Genomic DNA, 18,000 nt, shown 5'->3' on the forward strand with positions numbered 1-18,000 from the left:
TTCTATTACTCATCTAATCCCAAATCAAGTGTTTCTTTACTATACACATTGTATTATTCCTAAATAGGTATTGTCTAATAGATTAATGTTTTATAAATGGAATTTGCACCAAGTCTATAAAAAGGGGTCAAGCACAGTAATTTAAATTATTCTAGATTCTAGAATTCTAGTTCTAGAATATAAACTACTATCTCCCTAAAACCCGAAGAAAGACAGAAGTCTAGAGTAGTGCTTTGGTGCAAGTGCTTGCCTTCCCTATAAATTCGCTTCTTTTTGAAAAAATATTTATTGAATATAAGAAACAAATATGAAGATGAATATAATAAGATTTTTATCTTTGAAGAACTAAAAAATCTAATTGCATTTAACTACAAACAATATATAAGGCAGAATGAGGTAAGAGTTGTAATAAAAAGACATAATAGAAGCAGATGAGAGGGGTCATAATAGAAGCAGATGAGAGGGGTCCTGAACGAAGTCCAAATGAGAGTTCTTCTCATGCTTTTAATTTATCCCTCTCTACAGAGTACACTTTATTGCAAATTTCTGTCATAATCATCGTTCCCTGGGCCCATCATCTTTAGAACCTTTAATTTCATATAAGAACTCAGCATTCTGCCATGTCTTCAATTAACTTTATACTTCCTATCATTTTCTTGCTAATTCATTTACATCATTTCTAGTTGTCATTTTTTCCCCTCCCATCTGTCTTCTGTGATGGCTTGTTCCCTGAATTTTTCAATAAGTTGTAAACGTAAAAAATTTGGTGAAGCTTTTTTGTAAACTACACTTAAGTCTTTTCTAGATGAGAGAAAGCTGGTTGATAGTTAATCGTTCTGTGCTGCTCCCTTTGGTAATCATATACGTATGTATCTTATACACACATACATACATATATATAGTCTTTAGTAGTGTCAGCGTATCTATCTATATTCAGTTTTGACTATGAATCAAATCCAAATATGTTGTGAACCTTATGATGTACTAGGCACTGTGTAAAGTACTAAGTTATACAAGACAAGGTCCCTGACTTGAAGAAGCTCAGTCTAGCTTCCCATTTTACTAAAACTGTCAGTACTTAGAAAATATAAATTAGCAGCTCTCAGTTATCTGGAATTTGGAAATATTTGAGTGTCTACTATGTATTGGGAAATGTATGAATATATGATAATATAGCAATGCACGTAACTATTCTCTTAAGCTTCCCCAATTATTCTCTAAACTTATTTGCTGTTATTTCTCACTCCTGAAAAGCATTTAATCTGAATTTGAGCTAATATATGTACTGGTCAATTTCTATATCTTGTGCATATGCATTCACATCTTTGCATCAGTCCTACATGAAAAATACTCAAAGTGCCATATGGTAACTGTCACCAATTACAATACTAATCAAGTATCCACTACAAAATTAAACTTTATAAAAACGTACCCACAAGTCCAGTTCCTAAACAATTTTATTTTAGATTTTTATCTGCTCAGTTTTTGCAGAGTAGCAAAATGAAGTTGTACTCTACCATTCTCAAAACTTACAATCACGTTTCTGTATTTCTAGAGTCATGACTTTTAATAGCTTTCATTCCCTTATAGTGATATGACATATTTAGTCTCCAAATATTTAATACGAAGTTTTCAAATTTTCATATTACAAAGTGCGACTAAAAATGGGCTTGTTGAATTAAAGGTAGGAACTTTAATAAGTGTATCGCTTGTATTTACATTAAAATAAATAGAATTTATTGTAATTAAAACAATCCTGTTTGCTATTTACGAATAGTATGTAGGAGGCAAATTATCCTTTGTGTTTTTTACAAATACAATAGGATCAACAGTATCACACTTTGGAAAACCAGTTGCTTTTTGCAATCTTTGATACAAATGTATGGTATCATTAACATCTCATATTCATAGATTTAAGCTTACCATGAAATCCCCAAACACTGCTTCTTCCCCCACCTTTTTAGAGTAAAAACACTGACATTCTTTCGTAGACTGCTCAGCGTAGGTCGATTTTTTTTTTTTTTTTTTTTTTTTTTTTGTAAGAACCACCCAGCGAATGGGTGATTTCGCTTCCGCAGAAGCTTTCAGGCAGCACTGACAGCTGCGCGGGCCGAACCCTTGCCAACTGCGGTGGTCACTGGGTCTGCAGCTGGGGGGGCGCTTGCCTTGGGTAGGCAGGTTGAAGAACTAGTCTCCCGCAACCTCCGGGGCCAGGTTTTGGCCAGGACACTCTGTTAACCGTAGAGGGTAATGGAGACTCAAATCAGGTCCCAATCCCTCCCGCCCCAGACCCGCTGGGGAGTTCTGCGCAGGCGCGGCGGTTGTGCGACATCCGTCACTTACGGCTGAAGCGGTTTGTGCTGGGAGTTGGTGGCGCGGTGCAGGGCTCTTAAGAACCAGCGGCTTGGGCGCGGGTAATCAGCTCCCTTTCCCCCTTTCCCACTTCTTCTAGGTTCTTGGGACAAGTGCGGAGCTTCCGGACCTGATGCGGGCGCCCTGTCTTGGACTGTCCCACCTTGCTCCTCTACTGCTCCGGGTGCTCCCGCGCCCAGGTGGGGGTGAGGGGCGGGGTCGGGGGCTGGGCTGGACTCCATCCTGGCATCTTCGTGTTGAAATCTCCCGGGTAACTCACGGTTCTTCTTGTTTTCCAAGACTGGTTTCCGGGGATTGTGACTTGCAGGGTCCGCCATGGAGCCAGAGCAGATGCTGGAGGGCCAGACGCAGGTACCAGGAGGCCCTGGCTTCAGGGTGGCGGTGTGCAACAAGAAGGGGTGGCTCACGTCTCAGTGACCTGTGTTTTGTTTTGTAGGTTGCAGAAAACCCTCACTCTGAGTACGGTCTCACAGACAATGTCGAGGTAATTCGCTCAGTTCTTATGCCGTATCTGAACGTCTTTCATAAGCTGGAGAAAACTTGGGATCCATTTTTACTAGGTTACTTTGCACAAGGGAAAACTTTATCAGCATGAACTAAATAGTATCAAATTATGGGTAGCCTGTTTTATTAGCAGTACTAATACTTTGTGGTATACAGACGTTCAAATTAGTTTTGAGTCAAGAGGTTGAACTTCTGAAAGTGATATAAAGAAAACAAACATGCGTTACTAATGGAGACGGAATCGTTTTGCTTGGTGGGTATTAATGAATCTGTTGGGATATGTTTTGGAAAAACTGCACATTAAAATTGACACCCGTTGTCTTCGTAGCAGAATAGTGTGCTGGTGCAGTCAACATTTAATAAATGTTGATTTCTTTGCGTTTAGTAGTAGATGCCATTGGAAGCTTTAACACGTAATAGACATTGTTTTTGCCTTACACAGTTAAGTCTGAATTCAAAGAATACATGTAAAAAACATACAAAAGATTTAGCGATTTTTCATATAAGTGCGAGGAGGTGGTTGTTTAAAAGTAGAAGTTGTTTTGTAAGTGAATGAGTGAATGCTAGGACAAATGCATTAGCCAAAGCTGGGTGGGATTGGTTAGGAAAATAGAGGTTTCAGGGAGATGTGTGTGTTTTATTGGGGGAGGAGGTGGAAGACATTGCCAGTGATTAAGTTTGGGTAAATGCAGAACGGGAGTATTTCCAAGAAGAGTAATAATAGGAACAGCTGCTAGTATCTCTTTACTTTTACTGTGTGCCCGGCACACTGCTAAGTAATTTGCATGTATCTTCAGTCCTATAAAGCTCAGAGAAGTTGAGGAACTTGTGTAAAGTCACCAGGAAGTAAGTGGAAGGCTGTGTTAAACCCAGGCAGGTTGACATTTTTGAGGTACAGTTAAATTGTGTTGATGATCTTGAGTTCCCTGGCATGTGGAATGACCACTCTGTGCCTTATGAAATTGCTAGAAATGCTTCTGGGTTTGATATCAGTATTAAGAGAACTTCTTTTCATAATGTAGTCTTTAATTGAAACTGGTGAAGACCCTCTACACCACTTTGTGTTCTATTCATTCAAGAAACTTCTTTATAGACATCAGCAGTCATATATATACATGTATATATATATATATGTATATACATATATGTATATATATATGTATATATATGTATATATATGTATATATATATGTATATATATACATATATATATGAATGTATTTATATTTTTTAAAGATTTTTTTTATTTGACACAGAGAGAGAGACAGCGAGAGAGGGAACACAAGCAGGGGGAGTGTGAGAGGCAGAGGCAGGCTTCCCGCTGAGCAGGGAGCCTGACACGGGGCTTGATCCCAGGACCTTGAGATCATGCCCTGAGTGGAAGGCAACGCTTAATGACTGAGCCACCCAGGCACCCCATTAGCAGTCTTTTCCTGATGGTGCTTGTATATGAAGGCACAGTCATGATAAGTAGAGCAGTGATTCCCAAAGGCTTTCTCTCAAGTCCTCAGACCAATTTCCATGGTAAAGTGAGAAAAAAAATGAGAGCGGAGGGAGTGTTTGATAATGATACATTGTTTGGTGATTGGTCCTCCTGCTTCTATAATTTTAAAATGCCCATTCTTTATGAATTAATGGTGGTAGTAAAATAATAGTTTATTTATTTGTAAGTTTTTACTTAGCAAAATAGAGTTAACATTCCTGTGTTAGTCCCTTTGTTCATTGTGTAATTTTTAATTTGTTGTGGTATTTGAAAGTCTGGAAACCACTACTCTATAGCTGCTGCTGCTTTTTCTCTTATTCCGTTTTATTTCCTTTTATTGGCTTAAAAGTTCTAATTTCTTTTTAGGTGCTTGCTTTATAGTTTTTAGCATGTGAGTCTAACTTCACAATTTACCTTAAAGTGGTATTATTTCTTTTTGTGTATAGTATAAGAACCTTACAACAAGGACGCCTGGGTGGCTCAGTCAGTTGAGCGTCAGACTCTTGGTTTCAGCTTAAGTCATGATCTCTTGGGTTGTGGGATCCAGCCTTCAGTCAGGCTTCTTGCTCAGCAGGGACTCTGCTTGAAAGATTCTCTTCCTCTGCCCTTCCCCCTGCTTGTTCTCTCTCACAAAATAAATAAATAAATCTTAAAAACAAACAACCTTATAACAGTATTCTCCCATTTTCTCTCAACTGGCCTTTGTACTGTTATTACATATTTTACTTCTACTTATGTTATAAATCCTGTAATTCATTATTTTTATTTTTTCTTTAAAGGGTTAATAATCTTTAAAGAGATTTAAACAATAGTGGAAAGGAATATTTCACATTTACCCACACATGTACCATTTACCATATTTGCCATCTTGACTTTTCATTCTTTTTTTTAAATTAAGATTTTATTCATTTATTTGACAGAGAGAGAGAGTGAGAGTGAGCACATGCATGCACAAACAGGGGGAGCAGCAGAGGGAGAGGGAGAAGCAGGCTGTCCGCTGAGCAAGGAGCTCAATGTGGGACTCGATCCTGGGACCCCGTGATCATGACCTGAGCCAAAGGCAGATGTTTAATTTACTGAGGCACCCAAGCACCCCTTAACTCTTCATTCTTTTGTGTAGATCCAGATTTCCTTCTGCCTTAAGGGCTTCTTTTAACATTTCTTGTAGTGTAGGTCTGCTGGTAAGGAATTCTTCAAGCTTCTGAATGTTTAAAAAGTCATTATTTTGTCCTATTCTTTTTTTTTTTTTTTTTTTTTTGTCTTTATTCCTGAGATATTTTTGCTGGGTATAGATTTGCTTCACTGTCTTGTTGGCTGACATTGTTTCTGACAGGAAATCTGCAGTCACTTCTTTCTTTGCTTCTTCATACTTAATGTGTCTTCTTTTGGTGCTTTTACAATTTTATTACAGTTTTTAAATGATTCGATTATGATATGTCTTTGTGTAGTTTTTTAAAAAAATATGTGTGTTGTGCTTAGGATTCATCGAGTTTCTTGGGTCTGTGGGTTTAGAGTTTTTATGAAATTTGGGAAAATTTCAGCCATTATTTCTTTAAATATTTTTAAGTACTCTGTAAACTTGATTTACTTATGTTTTCCTCTCCCTTCTTGAAGATGTGGAAGATGTTGTAATAACTGGTTAATGGCATTGCCTATTCTATCATCTGTATCATTTCTGAGTCTATATCTGTGGATTGAATTTTTTCCTCAATATGGGTAGTATATCCTGCTTCTTTGCCTATGTGGTGATTTCTTATTGGAGGGCATTGTGCATTTTACCTTGTTGGGTACTGGTTATTTTTGTATTCTTTCAGACATTCTTGAGCCTTGTTCTAGGCCACACTAAAGTTACTGAGAAACAATTTGATTCTTTTGAGGTTTGCTTTAAGCTTTGTTAGGTAGGACAAGACCAGCCTTTAATTTAGGCCTAGTATCTGCCCCTTTCATCTCCCCCAGTGCTCCACGTATTACAGTTTTCCAATTTTGGGTCACAGGAACATAAACTATTCCTGGCCTTGTATGAGCTGCAGGGATTATGTCTCCTGCTTATTCCAGGTGTTTTTTTCCTTGGCTTTTGGTAGTTTACTGTTATGCATGCACTGTATTCATCTGAAGACTGCTAGGCAGTCTCTTTAGTCTCTTTCTATGTATCTCTCTCCTCTCCATGCACTCTGCAGTACTCTGTCCTGCAAATTCTAGTTGTCTTGACCTCCCTGAAGTTTCAAGTCTGTCTTCTCAGCTCAGGGAGACTGCTGGGCTCTGCTTTGGTTCTACATTAAATCCTATAAGTTTTCTAGGCAGGAAGCAGTAAGCTGGGACAATCCTAGGGCTCACCTTATTTTTTTCCCCATGTTTGTGATTATTGTACACCATTAACACCTTCTACCTTTTAGGGGGAGTAATTTGGAGATATATTTTTTTAGATTAATTCAGGATTTGGGCTTAACTAAAATTAAGCCTGGCAGTTGGCACATAGTGGATATTCATTAAATATTTGAAAGAAAAAAAAATTAGAGGATTTGGCCAAGGGGTTTATTATAAGATCTAGAGGAGTTGTTCAAGTGTTGCTGTTCCTTATTGAAGGCATTAGAATGTCATGTAACTGACTAGTTTTTGTCATATATGGGTATTATCTGTTGGAATTTACCAGGGAACAATACATTTCTTAATCCATGAACAAATAACTATTTTACCATTAGTTAAATACAGAACATTATTGTCTTGTAAGTCTCAAAATAAGATGGAAAAATGAGCAAAGTTAGAATAGTTGGCAGACATAGTTGTGGAAACTATCTTTGGAAACCATGGTATATATAAATTGTAGGTATATGATTGAAGTTTTTTTTTTTTTTTTTTACCACTTTTTACAAAATAAAATTGTCTAAAAAATTAAGTCTAGAAAATGTTTTTTTGTTGTTGCCTCATATCCAGTTTGAGTTTGATTGAAGTTAAAGCTCATTTTTTAAAAAATGATTTCATTTTTAAGTAGTCTCTACGTCCAATGTGGGGCTTGAACCCACAACCCCGGGGTCAAGAGTTGCATGCTCCAGGGATGGCTCAGCCATTAAGCATCTGCCTTCGGCTCAGGTCATGATCCCAGGGTCCTGGGATCGAGCCCCACATCCGGGCTCCCTGCTCAGCGGGAAGCCGGCTTCTCCCTTTCACACTCCCCTTGCTTGTGTTCCTGTCTCTCACCTTCATACTCCCCTTGCTTGTGTTCCCTCTCTTACCATCTCTCTCTGTCAAATAAATAAATAAAATCTTAAAAAAAAAAGAAAAAAGAGTTGCATGCTCCACCAGCTGAGCCAGCCAGGTGCCCTAAAGTTCATTTGTTTTTATTTTATTTTATTTTTAAAAATTTATTCATTAGAGAAAGAGAGTGAACACGAGCACAAGCAGGGGGGAGGGTCAGAGAGAGAGGGAGAAGCTGACTCCCTGATGAGCGGGGAGCCTGATGCAGGGCTCCGTCTCAGGACCCATGGCCTAAGGTGAAGGCAGCTGCTTAGCCAATTAGCTGACTGAACCACCCAGGCTCCCCCCAAAATTCATTTAAATGAAAATGTTCTTAGTAGTGTTTTGCCTTATAGATAGCCACTTATTTCTAAATTTCTAAAATGGTTTATTTGTAAAAGAATGCAAAGTTTTTCAATAAAGCAGTTTTTGGTGCTCTGGATGTCAGATAAATCTATGTCAAAGACCTAAAATTTGGGGTTTCTTATGGGTAGAAAGTATAAGTTGTTTCTTAAACATCATTTAAATATCACATTAATGATCTTTTCCATATTAGTAATTTCCCCCATTTTTTGGCTGTCATTTACTTAGTATTTTTTCTTGATTCTGTTCACTTTTAAAAGTCACAAATGCATTTCTTTAAAAAACAAATGGAAAAGCATTCTCATTTTTGATAGAGGATAACCATAAGAATGAAAACAGTGAATACAAAATGGTGGTAATAAATTTTAGCTACATTCTTTTGCCATTAGAAAGCTCTGAGCCTGCAGCCTGCTCTCTCTGTTAAGAAAAGAGTGTAGCAAATGTTACAGAAGTGTTACAGACCTATTAGTACCAAAGTGAGTCTTTGTCCTTGATACTGTCTGTGATGAAAGAATTGAAACAGGTCTAACTTTCTCAGTGTGATTCAGTGCTACTTAGTGTCATGTCCAGATTTTTTGAAGCATAGTGTAAGAAGGTATTCTTATGAAAAAAAGAGAAAGCACTTGTATTTACCCCTAAACAGGCAGAAGGAAAGGGAGAAGGAGTAGAGTAGGATGGAGATACTGGAGTGTGTGGCTGACTCAAGTCTGTAGAGTGTGCCATGCTTGATTTCAGGCTCATGAGTTCAAGCCCCACATTGGGTGTGGAGCCTACTTAATTAAAGCAAGTAAATAAAAGAATGAGATACTATGTTGCCTTCAGAGAGAAAAGGTTTAAATGGATTTTAGAGATGGGTCTGATTTTATTTTGGCAGAGATTTGCTGTTCAATATCAGCGTTCTAGTCATCGATTTGTCTTTCCTATTAGTGTTGTATTTCCATTAATTTTTGTTTAGCACTCAAGATAATCTAGTCATTTGTAATATACATGCATGTTTTTTGAATCCACTAGAGGATAGTAGACAATGAGAAGATAAATGCAGAAAAGTCATCAAAACAGAAAGTGGATCTCCAGTCTTTGCCAACTCGTGCCTACTTGGATCAGACAGTTGTGCCTATTTTATTACAGGGACTTGCTGTGCTTGCAAAAGAAAGGTAAGATAATAGTGTCTAGCGAATGGAGTTACCAGAGAAAGCTAAATAAAGACTTTCCTAATTGAAATATCATTAGTTAAAAAAAAAAAAAAAAGGAATATCATTAGTTGTGTTATTTTTAAAATATAAGGAATTTATGAATATTAGAGTTTTAAAAAAAAGCCATAATCTCAACAATTCAGACACTTTCATTTATCTACTAGTTTTAGATCATATACATATTTGTAAATTGTACATGTAATATACATATAATTTTAGATGTCCCTTTTACTTAATATTATAACATAAAACTCTTTCCATATCTCTGCATAGTCTTTGTGATTATAATTTAATTATAACAGTACCGCATTTAACTTAGCCATTTTCTCATTGTTGAACACTTATGTCCAATTTCCTTTGTTGATGTAGGTTAGCTGGCAATTTATATGTTTTTATGCCTCTTTTGCCTTTGTTTAATTACTTTTTAAAAAAGATTTTATTAATTTATTTGAGAGAGAGTGGGAGCCAGTGAGCACAAGGTGGGGGGAGGGGGAGAAGTAGAGGGAGAAATAGGCACCCCACTGAGTAGGTCCCTGGGATCATGCCTGGACTGAAGGCAGATGCAGAACTGACTATGAGCCACTCAGGTGCCCCTGCTTAATTACTTTCTTATGATAAATTTCCAAGAGTTGATTTGCTAGTTTGAGGAACATGACTATTATAGTGTTTGACACATAAAATCACTTTTCTCTCCAAAAGTTTATCCTTCAATTTCTTCAACTATCATAACCTCATCAGCATGAGTGTTATTATGAACTTTTCTTGCCAACTTGTTTTGATTTATACTTCTTTGTTGGCAACATTACAGTTTTTTTCTGTACGTTTTTTCCTCATAATTCTACCTAAGTTCTTTTGTATAAGCAAATCCAATAAGAAAAACGTTTTTGTAAGTTGGTTATATGTATAGAATAGGATTTGTTTATGACTGCAGGATATGTCTTTGCTTTAATAGTGTCAATTAAAATATGGGCATCTTTTGTATATTTTTTTGTTCTTTATCTACAGAAGGTTGATATAGGGGAATTATGAATATTGCTTTAAATGCTAGAAGGAAAAATTTGAAGTTTTTAAGTAACATGCTGTTAGTAAATACACTTTTTAAGTAAGGAATTATGGCAAAATTATTCATGAAATTAATCATAAATATGTGAAAAATTGTTTATGTCTAGGCAGTTCAAAAGACTGTTTAAAATGCTAAGGGAATGTTTTGAGATCATTGTAAATTAATTGTAAATAATGCCTTTTCATAGTGGATTTTAAATAGCTGATTCCCCCAACTTTTCGTCTTTCGACTTTTGACTTTTTTTCTCACCAAGAATAATTTATGGAAAAGTGATAAATATGAAATATATCTTTTGTTAACATTTTTTCCTAGTTTTATTGAGAAATAATTGACATATATCACTGTATAAGCCTAAGGCATACAGCATAGTGGTTTGATTTACATATATTGTGAAATGATACTGCAATGGGTTTAGTTAACATCCATCATCTCACATAGATGCAATAAAAAGGAAAAAAGAAAAAAAGACATTCTCCTTGTGATGAGAACTCTTAGGTCCTCCCCTCAACAGCTTTGCTGTCTATCACACAGCAGTGTTAGCTGTGGTCATTGTGTCATACATCATAACCCTGGTGCTTATTCGTTTTGTAACTGGAAGTGTGTGCCTTTTGACCACTTTCCTCCAATTCCCCATTCTCCCACCACTTAAATTTTTTTTTAAAGATTTTATTTATTTATTTGTTTGTTTGTTTGTTTATTTATTTATTTATTTAGAGAGAGCATGAGTAGGCAGAGCAGTAGGCAGAAGGAGAGGGAGATGCAGTCTTCTGTTGACCAGAGACCCAGGACCCTGGGATCATGACCTGAGCCAAAGGCAGATGCTTAACCGACTGAGCCACGCAGATGCCCTTACCACCTCTTAATTTTAAAATATGTTTAACTTCTCAGTTGAACTGAGTGGTAGCAGTATTAGAACTATTATTGATGTAAGTATTTGAAGTAAAATAGAGGTGCTTTTTTTTTTTTTTTAAGATTTTATTTACTTATTTGTCAGAGAGAGAGAGAGAGACAGGGCACAAGCAGGGGGAGTGGCAGGCAGAGGGAGAAGCAGGCTCCCTGCTGAGCAAGGAGCATGATGTGGGACCCCATCCCAGTACCCCGGGATCATGACCTGAGCCAAAGGCAGACGTTTAACTGACCAAGCCACCCAGGTGTCCCTAGAGGTGCCTTTTTAAAAAGAAAAATACTGGAACTTATTTGTCCAAATGAATATTGAATCCTTTGATTAGTTTTTTGGGCGTTCATCCACTTGTCTCAGTGATGCTACAGCCATTTTCCTATATTGTTTTTGTACTCTTATTGAAGGGTAATACCTGTGGAAAAAATTGTGCATATCGTAGATGTATGGTTTGATGAATTTTCAGAATCCAAACATTATCCATGTAACTTGCACTCAGATCAAGAAACTGAATACTGTCAGGACCCCAGAATTCTCCCTGGTGACCCCTTTAAGTCATTATACCACCTGGGTAATTGTCATCCCATTGTCAAAAATTATATTTTTGAAACTTGTGTTTTAGAATGGTGTTTATAACTGGATTGAAGCCATACAAAACTTTCAGTCTCTTTTAACTATGTGACTTGCGTGTTTCATTTACCATTATTTACCACAAATGGCCTTTGAGTTTAAAATGAAAATTAAAGTGAAAATGATGTGTTTTTGTTGTGGAATAATACATTTAAATTAATACACTCAGAATATAAATTTCTAAATTTTGGATTTCTTTTCCCTTACAGACCACCAAATCCCATTGAATTTCTAGCATCATATCTTTTAAAAAACAAGGCACAGTTTGAAGATCGAAACTGATTTATTGGGAAGAACAGAAAAATTTGGTTTCTACTGTAGATTTACATGATTAAGGGGCAGCTTTAATTGCCATGATTTTTCCCCCCTTTTTGGAAGTATAAGAACCTTCAGGACAACAGAACTTATTTCCGGAATTGCAGAAGAAAACATATATCCCTTATTTTGATTTAATCACCATACTTATTTAATGAGTGTATTCTGTGCAATTTTTTTCTCAGATTGTCTTTAACTTTGTTTTTAAAATGATCTTCAAAATAAACTCTTAAAACGTCATTATTTGAAAGTAGTTTTTGTTCTGTATGACAAATATTTTATATGGTTCAGTTATTTTCATGAATTGCTTCTTTCTTGGGTCTTAAAATGCTACAATACGCCAGAGTCAAGTTCAACTTAAAAAAAATCTCACCTAGTTTTTCTCAGCATTGTCTTTGGATCTCTTGGAGTGTGGGATCTGGGCATCTTGTTTTTAACATCACAGGTGACTGTAATGCACAATGAAGTTGGAGTATTGATTTAAGCATTGTGGAGGGTGTGCTATAAAGCTTTATGGTAGTAATATAATAACAGCTGTCTTTTATTGCAATTCTATGTATCAGGCGTAAGTACTATTTTACTTAAATTATCTTTAATATAGCAACTCTACAAAGTAGATATTGTTATTCCCATTTGCAGATGAGGAAACATTTGGAGAGGTTAAGTGACTTGCTCAAGACCACACTGCTGGTAAGTGCTTGAATGGCATTCACACCAAGTTCTGCCAATATGTTGCTGATAGCTACGTGAGAAGTATTTGTGCGAGTTCACATCATTGCTTCTTTTGGCTATAAAAAACACCAGGGAATCCTTTTTTGGGGGTCTGCTTACTTTGTCCTGTATGAAAAAATTAAGATAACTCATTAGCTCAGAAAAAAGAAAACTGAGGAAAGCCAGGCAGGAAGAATATTAAGAGAAGTGGTTCTCAGTGAGGAATGACTTTGCCCTCTCACCCCAGAGGACATTTGGCAGTGTCTAGAAACATTTTGGGTGTCACAACTGAAGTAAGGTGGAGTTCTACTGGCATCTAGTGGGTAATGGCCAGGAATGCTGCTAAATACTTTACAATACACGGGACAACCTGCATGCCCCACGCATACCCAAGAATTATCTAGTTCAAAGTATCAATTAGTGCTAAGGTTGAGAAACCCTGCTTTCAGGGCACCTGGCTGGCTCAGTTGGTGGCAGGCAACTCTTGATCTCAGGATCATGAGTTCGAGCCCCACATTGGGCATAGAGTTTACTTGAGAAAAGAAACCCTGCTTTGGAAGCACATTAAAGATGTGTGTCCAAGCTAAAATGTGAAGGCAAAGTTGGAGTATGACCTGATGCTGATGAGGTATGTGTTATAGTTCACATTAATACAGGAAAAGCTTATTTCAGTAGGAGTGACACTGTGGGGAGGTGACATGCTTTCGATTTAAAATTGCAGATCTATATAATTTGCATAGGAAAAACCTGCAAAGATTGGAATCTCTTGCTTATATAGTAGTTTCCACAGATATTAATTCCATCAGATGCATTTTGGGTATTTGGCTAACTCCTACATTAATCTGCCCAAGTCTTTTTCGTGGTATTTTAACATTTGATTAAGCACTAATTGGGTGATTTTTTTTTTTTTTTTATTAAAGCATCAATAGTTTTATCATCTTACAGCAGTTCTTCATCCATGATTCACATCAGAGCCACTTGGGGAACTTTTCATATATATTTCATATACAAATAGCCCTGGAGAGCCTGCTTAAGTTGTGATAGAGCCTGGCTTCTGAATTTGACAAAAACTCTTTTAAGGGGGTGCCTGGGTGGCTCAGTCGTTAAGCGTCTGCCTTCGGCTCAGGGCGTGATGCCGGTGTTATGGGATCGAGCCCCACATCAGGCTCCTCTGCTATGAGCCTGCTTCTTCCTCTCCCACTCCCCCTGCTTGTGTTCCCTCTCTCGCTGGCTGTCTCTCTCTCTGTCAAATAAATAAAATCTTAAAAAAAAAAAAACACCCAAACTCTTTTAAGGCATTCTGATAGACACCTCTGGTTAAGACCACTTAGAAGTAATGCATTACTCTGCCTAGTGCTACATTACTTCTGGTGTTCTATTGAATTATCTTTGGGTTGGGGCTTAAATTACTGAATCTTGAAATTGATACTTTTTAAAGTAACAGCTGAGAATAGGCATATCTTTTGCTGGCAGTGCACATGCTACTTAACTGAGCACTTATCATGTGCCAGGCACCATGCTAAATACATGAATTGTTATATAATCCTCAAAAACTTGTGAGTTAGGTTTAATTTTAATACCTCATTTTTAGATGAGAAAAGTGAGATTTTGTTAACTTGGTCAAGGTTATAGGGGAAATAAGTTTGGGGCAGGGATTCAAACCCAGCTTAATGCTCTATTACTTTCCCTTAATGCTATATTACCCTCTGCTCTAATGCTCTAAAATTTTTCTTTGGGGGAAGATCAGTCTGCCCTCGTGTGTGTATAGTAGAAGCCCTTTTATCTAGTTGGTAGATGAAAAAGTGAGTCATGGTAGAGAATCATAAATGATACTGAACAGTTTTTTTTTTTTTTAAACTTAAGCATGTTACTCTGTATTAACTTGTTAATATTTCTTTTCCAGTCTTTTCTCTGGGATTGGGTTCTCTGATTGGAATTCTGTATCATTTTTCTTCCTCAGACCACTCCTGTATTGTATGGTCTGCACATTTCAGTCTCAGGTTTTTTGAGAGTAGAGTATGCTTTTAGACATTTAAGCAGTAATTTGTAGAATCCTATGCTTTTTTCATGATTTTTTTTCTCCAGCCTTCAGTCATCTTACCTGCCTCTAATTTGATAGTTTTTACTTAATCTTTCCAAAGCATTCCACCAAATTTTTGTATGCCTTTTGCATTATGTGTTTGTATTTCATTGGTTTATGTAATATTTAATTATGTAATGGTAGTACCTAGTGCAACTGGCATAAGTAAGCTGGAGAACACTATTGACCTTTGTTAGTTATGCACACAAACCTGGGGAGGAGCTTGCAATCATGTGAGCGTTTCCTAAAAAGTGTAGTCTACAAGCTTCAAGAGTTCCACTTTATTTTAACATGGGAATGGAGAGCATCACTCACTCCAAAAAGCTGGCTAAAGAGAAACCAGTTAAGCAAATTTCTCTATACTTTGATGAGTTATTTTACATGTAGCTGGCAATTGTGTTGTAGAAACCATTCCTACCCTTTGAATGCTTAAAGGATAAGTTACTGTTTAGTAAACAAATACAGAATTAGAGTAGAAAGTCCTATGTGTTATAGAGTGAAATCTTGAATTACATTGGTAGATAGGTTAGTGGGAGGACCAGTAGAGCAAATCAGGCATAGATTCATAGAGGAAATAGTGACCTTGAATTGAAAAAAACAAAAATGGTTTGGATAGAATGACAACATTGTCTACTTTTAATTCTGGTGATCCTATGGGAAGAATATCAAACCTTTGCTTAAATTTCATTTAGGAGAAGGTATAGTGGGATTTTAAGATTGATAACTTCCTGTTAGAAACATGATAGAATGGTTGTAGGGATAGCATAAAATATTATAGCCAGATATTTTTCTGGACTGGATTCCAAAAAGGCATTAACAAATTGGAGGCCTGATACATATCATCAAACTGTGGAAATGAGGGGCAAAGTTGAAAGCTGTAAATGGTTACCACTGAGAATCTATTTATTTAAAAATCTCTACATTTAAATTAGGAAAGTAGGAAAGTAATATAATAGTGGAAAATAGGTCACCAGATATAAAAGGGCCAGGCAGTAATAAGAATTTACTTAAAAAAACAAGCAAACAAAAAACAAACCTTTTATCAGCCTTTAAAAAAACCTTAAAATCTTTTAACTGTTATTTCATTTTTGGGAATTCTAAATAATATTAACAATAAAAAAAGTTTTACAAAATTTATTCAAAAAATTGGAAGTGAACAAAATTTTTTCTTAATAAGAATCACTAAATATGTACTTAGCTCAGTGTCAGGCACATAGTTAAGTGTTTAATAAATACGCTTATTAAGTTTGGCTTCTAATGGAAGGGTAAACTTGACACTAGATTGGAGTACTAGTTTAAAAATTTTTTTTTTAAATTGAAATATAGTTGACACACAATGTTACATTAGTTTCAGGTTTACAACGTAGTGATTCTATGACTCTGTAAGTTATGCTGTGCTCACAAGTGTAGCTACTATTTGTCACCATACAGTGCTATTACAATACCATTGACTGTATTCCCTATGCTGTACCTCTCATCCCTGTGACTTATTCATTCCATAACTGGAAGTTGCACCTCGCACTCTCCACCAATTTTTAGTCATTTCCACCCCCTGCTCCACTCCCCTCTCGCAATTACCAATTTGTTCTCTGTGTTTATGGGTCTGTTTCTGCTTTTTTGTTTATTCATTTTGTTTTTTAGATTCTACATGTAAGTGAAATCATAATGGTATTTGTCTGTCTTAGAGTACCAGTTTTAATTGAAATCAAAAGAGCATCTTTATGCTAAACTCTTCTCTCAACCTTGATTTTTTCAAAACTGTGGTTTTATTCTAGAGTATTTTTTTGGATATGGGGCTTTTAGCAATAAGTGGACTCCTCAACCTGTCCACTGTGGATAAGGAAATTGTAAAAATGGTCAATTTAATATTGCCATGTAGATTCCAAAAATCAAGCCTAAAGATGTATTGTGTGTGTGTGTGTGTGTGTGTGTGTGTGTGTGTGTGTAGGAACTATAGGTACATGGCACAAAATTCCAAAGATACACAAAATTTTAAATCCTTTGTCCATCCTTGAACCTCGGCCATCTAAACAAGTACTGTTAACAATTTACTGTGTTTCCTTCTAAAAGTATTGTGTATATGCAAGTGTATGAGAATGCATTTTTAAAGTATTCATTTTTACACGAATGGTAGCATATTTTACACATTTTTCTGCAATTTGCCTTTTCCTTGTTTTTTAGCTCTCTATACCAGTATACAGCACCACCGTATTCTTTTTAATGTGTGCATGTGTAACAAGTCTCATATTGATGGATATTGTGTTTGTGCTAGTTGTTTGCTAATACGGACTGATGCAGTGAATATAGGACATGCTTTTTCAGAACATATGTTGGGTTCTGGGACTAGTGGTGCCTTATTTATTAAAGTCCGCTTTATGAAGACTCTCTTATTAGTTAGGAATTTCTCCTTACCTTTTGCTATGACTGATGTTTATGGAGTGTCAAACCCAAGTCACTGGTGGATATAATAGAAATTGTTAATAATATGGGAATTGTGCAGTATTGCCAAACAGCCTTCTCCTGGGATATGACATGAATATTTGCATTATATGGGTCTCCATTAATTTAGGGGAGGTAAGTGAATAGTTTCACCATACTTCTGTCAAGAGTCTATCCTTGAATAATGTAGCTAACAAAAGATGGGACAGAAGGAATAACGATGGGATATATTGAGAGCATTCTAGAGATAATAGATCTTTTAACCGTTCACCTCTCTTGGCATTGTGGTCTTTGCTAAGTTTGACCAGTAAGAAAAATCCTTTGGGGAAAGAAGCCTCCAATAGAGCATTTTCATAGGGAGGAAGCTTAAATTTAAATTAGGTTGGAATGAGTCCTAGGATTGTTGCTAGGAGCAGAGGATAATGATAAGAAGAAACAAAGAACAGCTTATAAATTGTTTTCAGACTATTTTCACTAAATGATTCTCACAGCAAGCCTGTGAGTTAGATATTATTCCTGTTTGCATTTGACAGATGAGAAGACTGAGGCTTGAAAAGGTTACATTACTAGATGCCCATGATCACAGCTGGTGAGAGACAGAGCCATGACTCAAATCTGATTTTCCAATTTGACCAGACTGAAATATGAAGCTTTCTTAGTTCATTGTATCCAGTATCCTTTCCCCTCCTTTTTTTGGGCCATGGAAACAGAATCAGG

General features: G+C 36.4%; 1 protein-coding gene across 2 annotated transcripts; it reads left to right on the forward strand.

The window, feature by feature from the left end:
• The first annotated feature begins 2,309 nt into the window (after positions 1 to 2,309).
• DPY30 (dpy-30 histone methyltransferase complex regulatory subunit) lies at positions 2,310 to 12,293 on the forward strand. 2 transcript variants are annotated; one of them, XM_026478532.3, is made up of 5 exons: positions 2,310 to 2,414; positions 2,653 to 2,724; positions 2,810 to 2,857; positions 8,966 to 9,108; positions 11,948 to 12,293. In XM_026478532.3, the coding sequence occupies exons 2-5, from the start codon at positions 2,689 to 2,691 to the stop codon at positions 12,018 to 12,020; spliced, it is 300 nt and encodes a 99-aa protein (XP_026334317.1). In that variant the 5' UTR covers positions 2,310 to 2,414; positions 2,653 to 2,688; the 3' UTR covers positions 12,021 to 12,293. The 2 variants fall into 2 exon arrangements, with proteins under 2 accessions (XP_026334317.1, XP_026334307.1); XM_026478522.3 differs by having other exon boundaries at positions 2,358 to 2,552.
• The last annotated feature ends 5,707 nt before the right edge of the window (positions 12,294 to 18,000 follow it).

This window comes from Ursus arctos, unplaced genomic scaffold (assembly GCF_023065955.2).
Source record: "Ursus arctos isolate Adak ecotype North America unplaced genomic scaffold, UrsArc2.0 scaffold_8, whole genome shotgun sequence".
In the NCBI taxonomy this organism is placed as follows: Eukaryota; Metazoa; Chordata; class Mammalia; order Carnivora; family Ursidae; genus Ursus; species Ursus arctos.

Coding starts and splice junctions, on each gene's coding strand:
- DPY30 (XM_026478532.3), top strand. CDS start 2,689: ATGGAGCCAGAGCAGATGCTGGAGGGCCAGACGCAG. Junction 2,858..8,965: donor GTCTCACAGACAATGTCGAG/GTAATTCGCTCA, acceptor TGAATCCACTAG/AGGATAGTAGACAATGAGAA. Junction 9,109..11,947: donor GCTGTGCTTGCAAAAGAAAG/GTAAGATAATAG, acceptor TTTCCCTTACAG/ACCACCAAATCCCATTGAAT.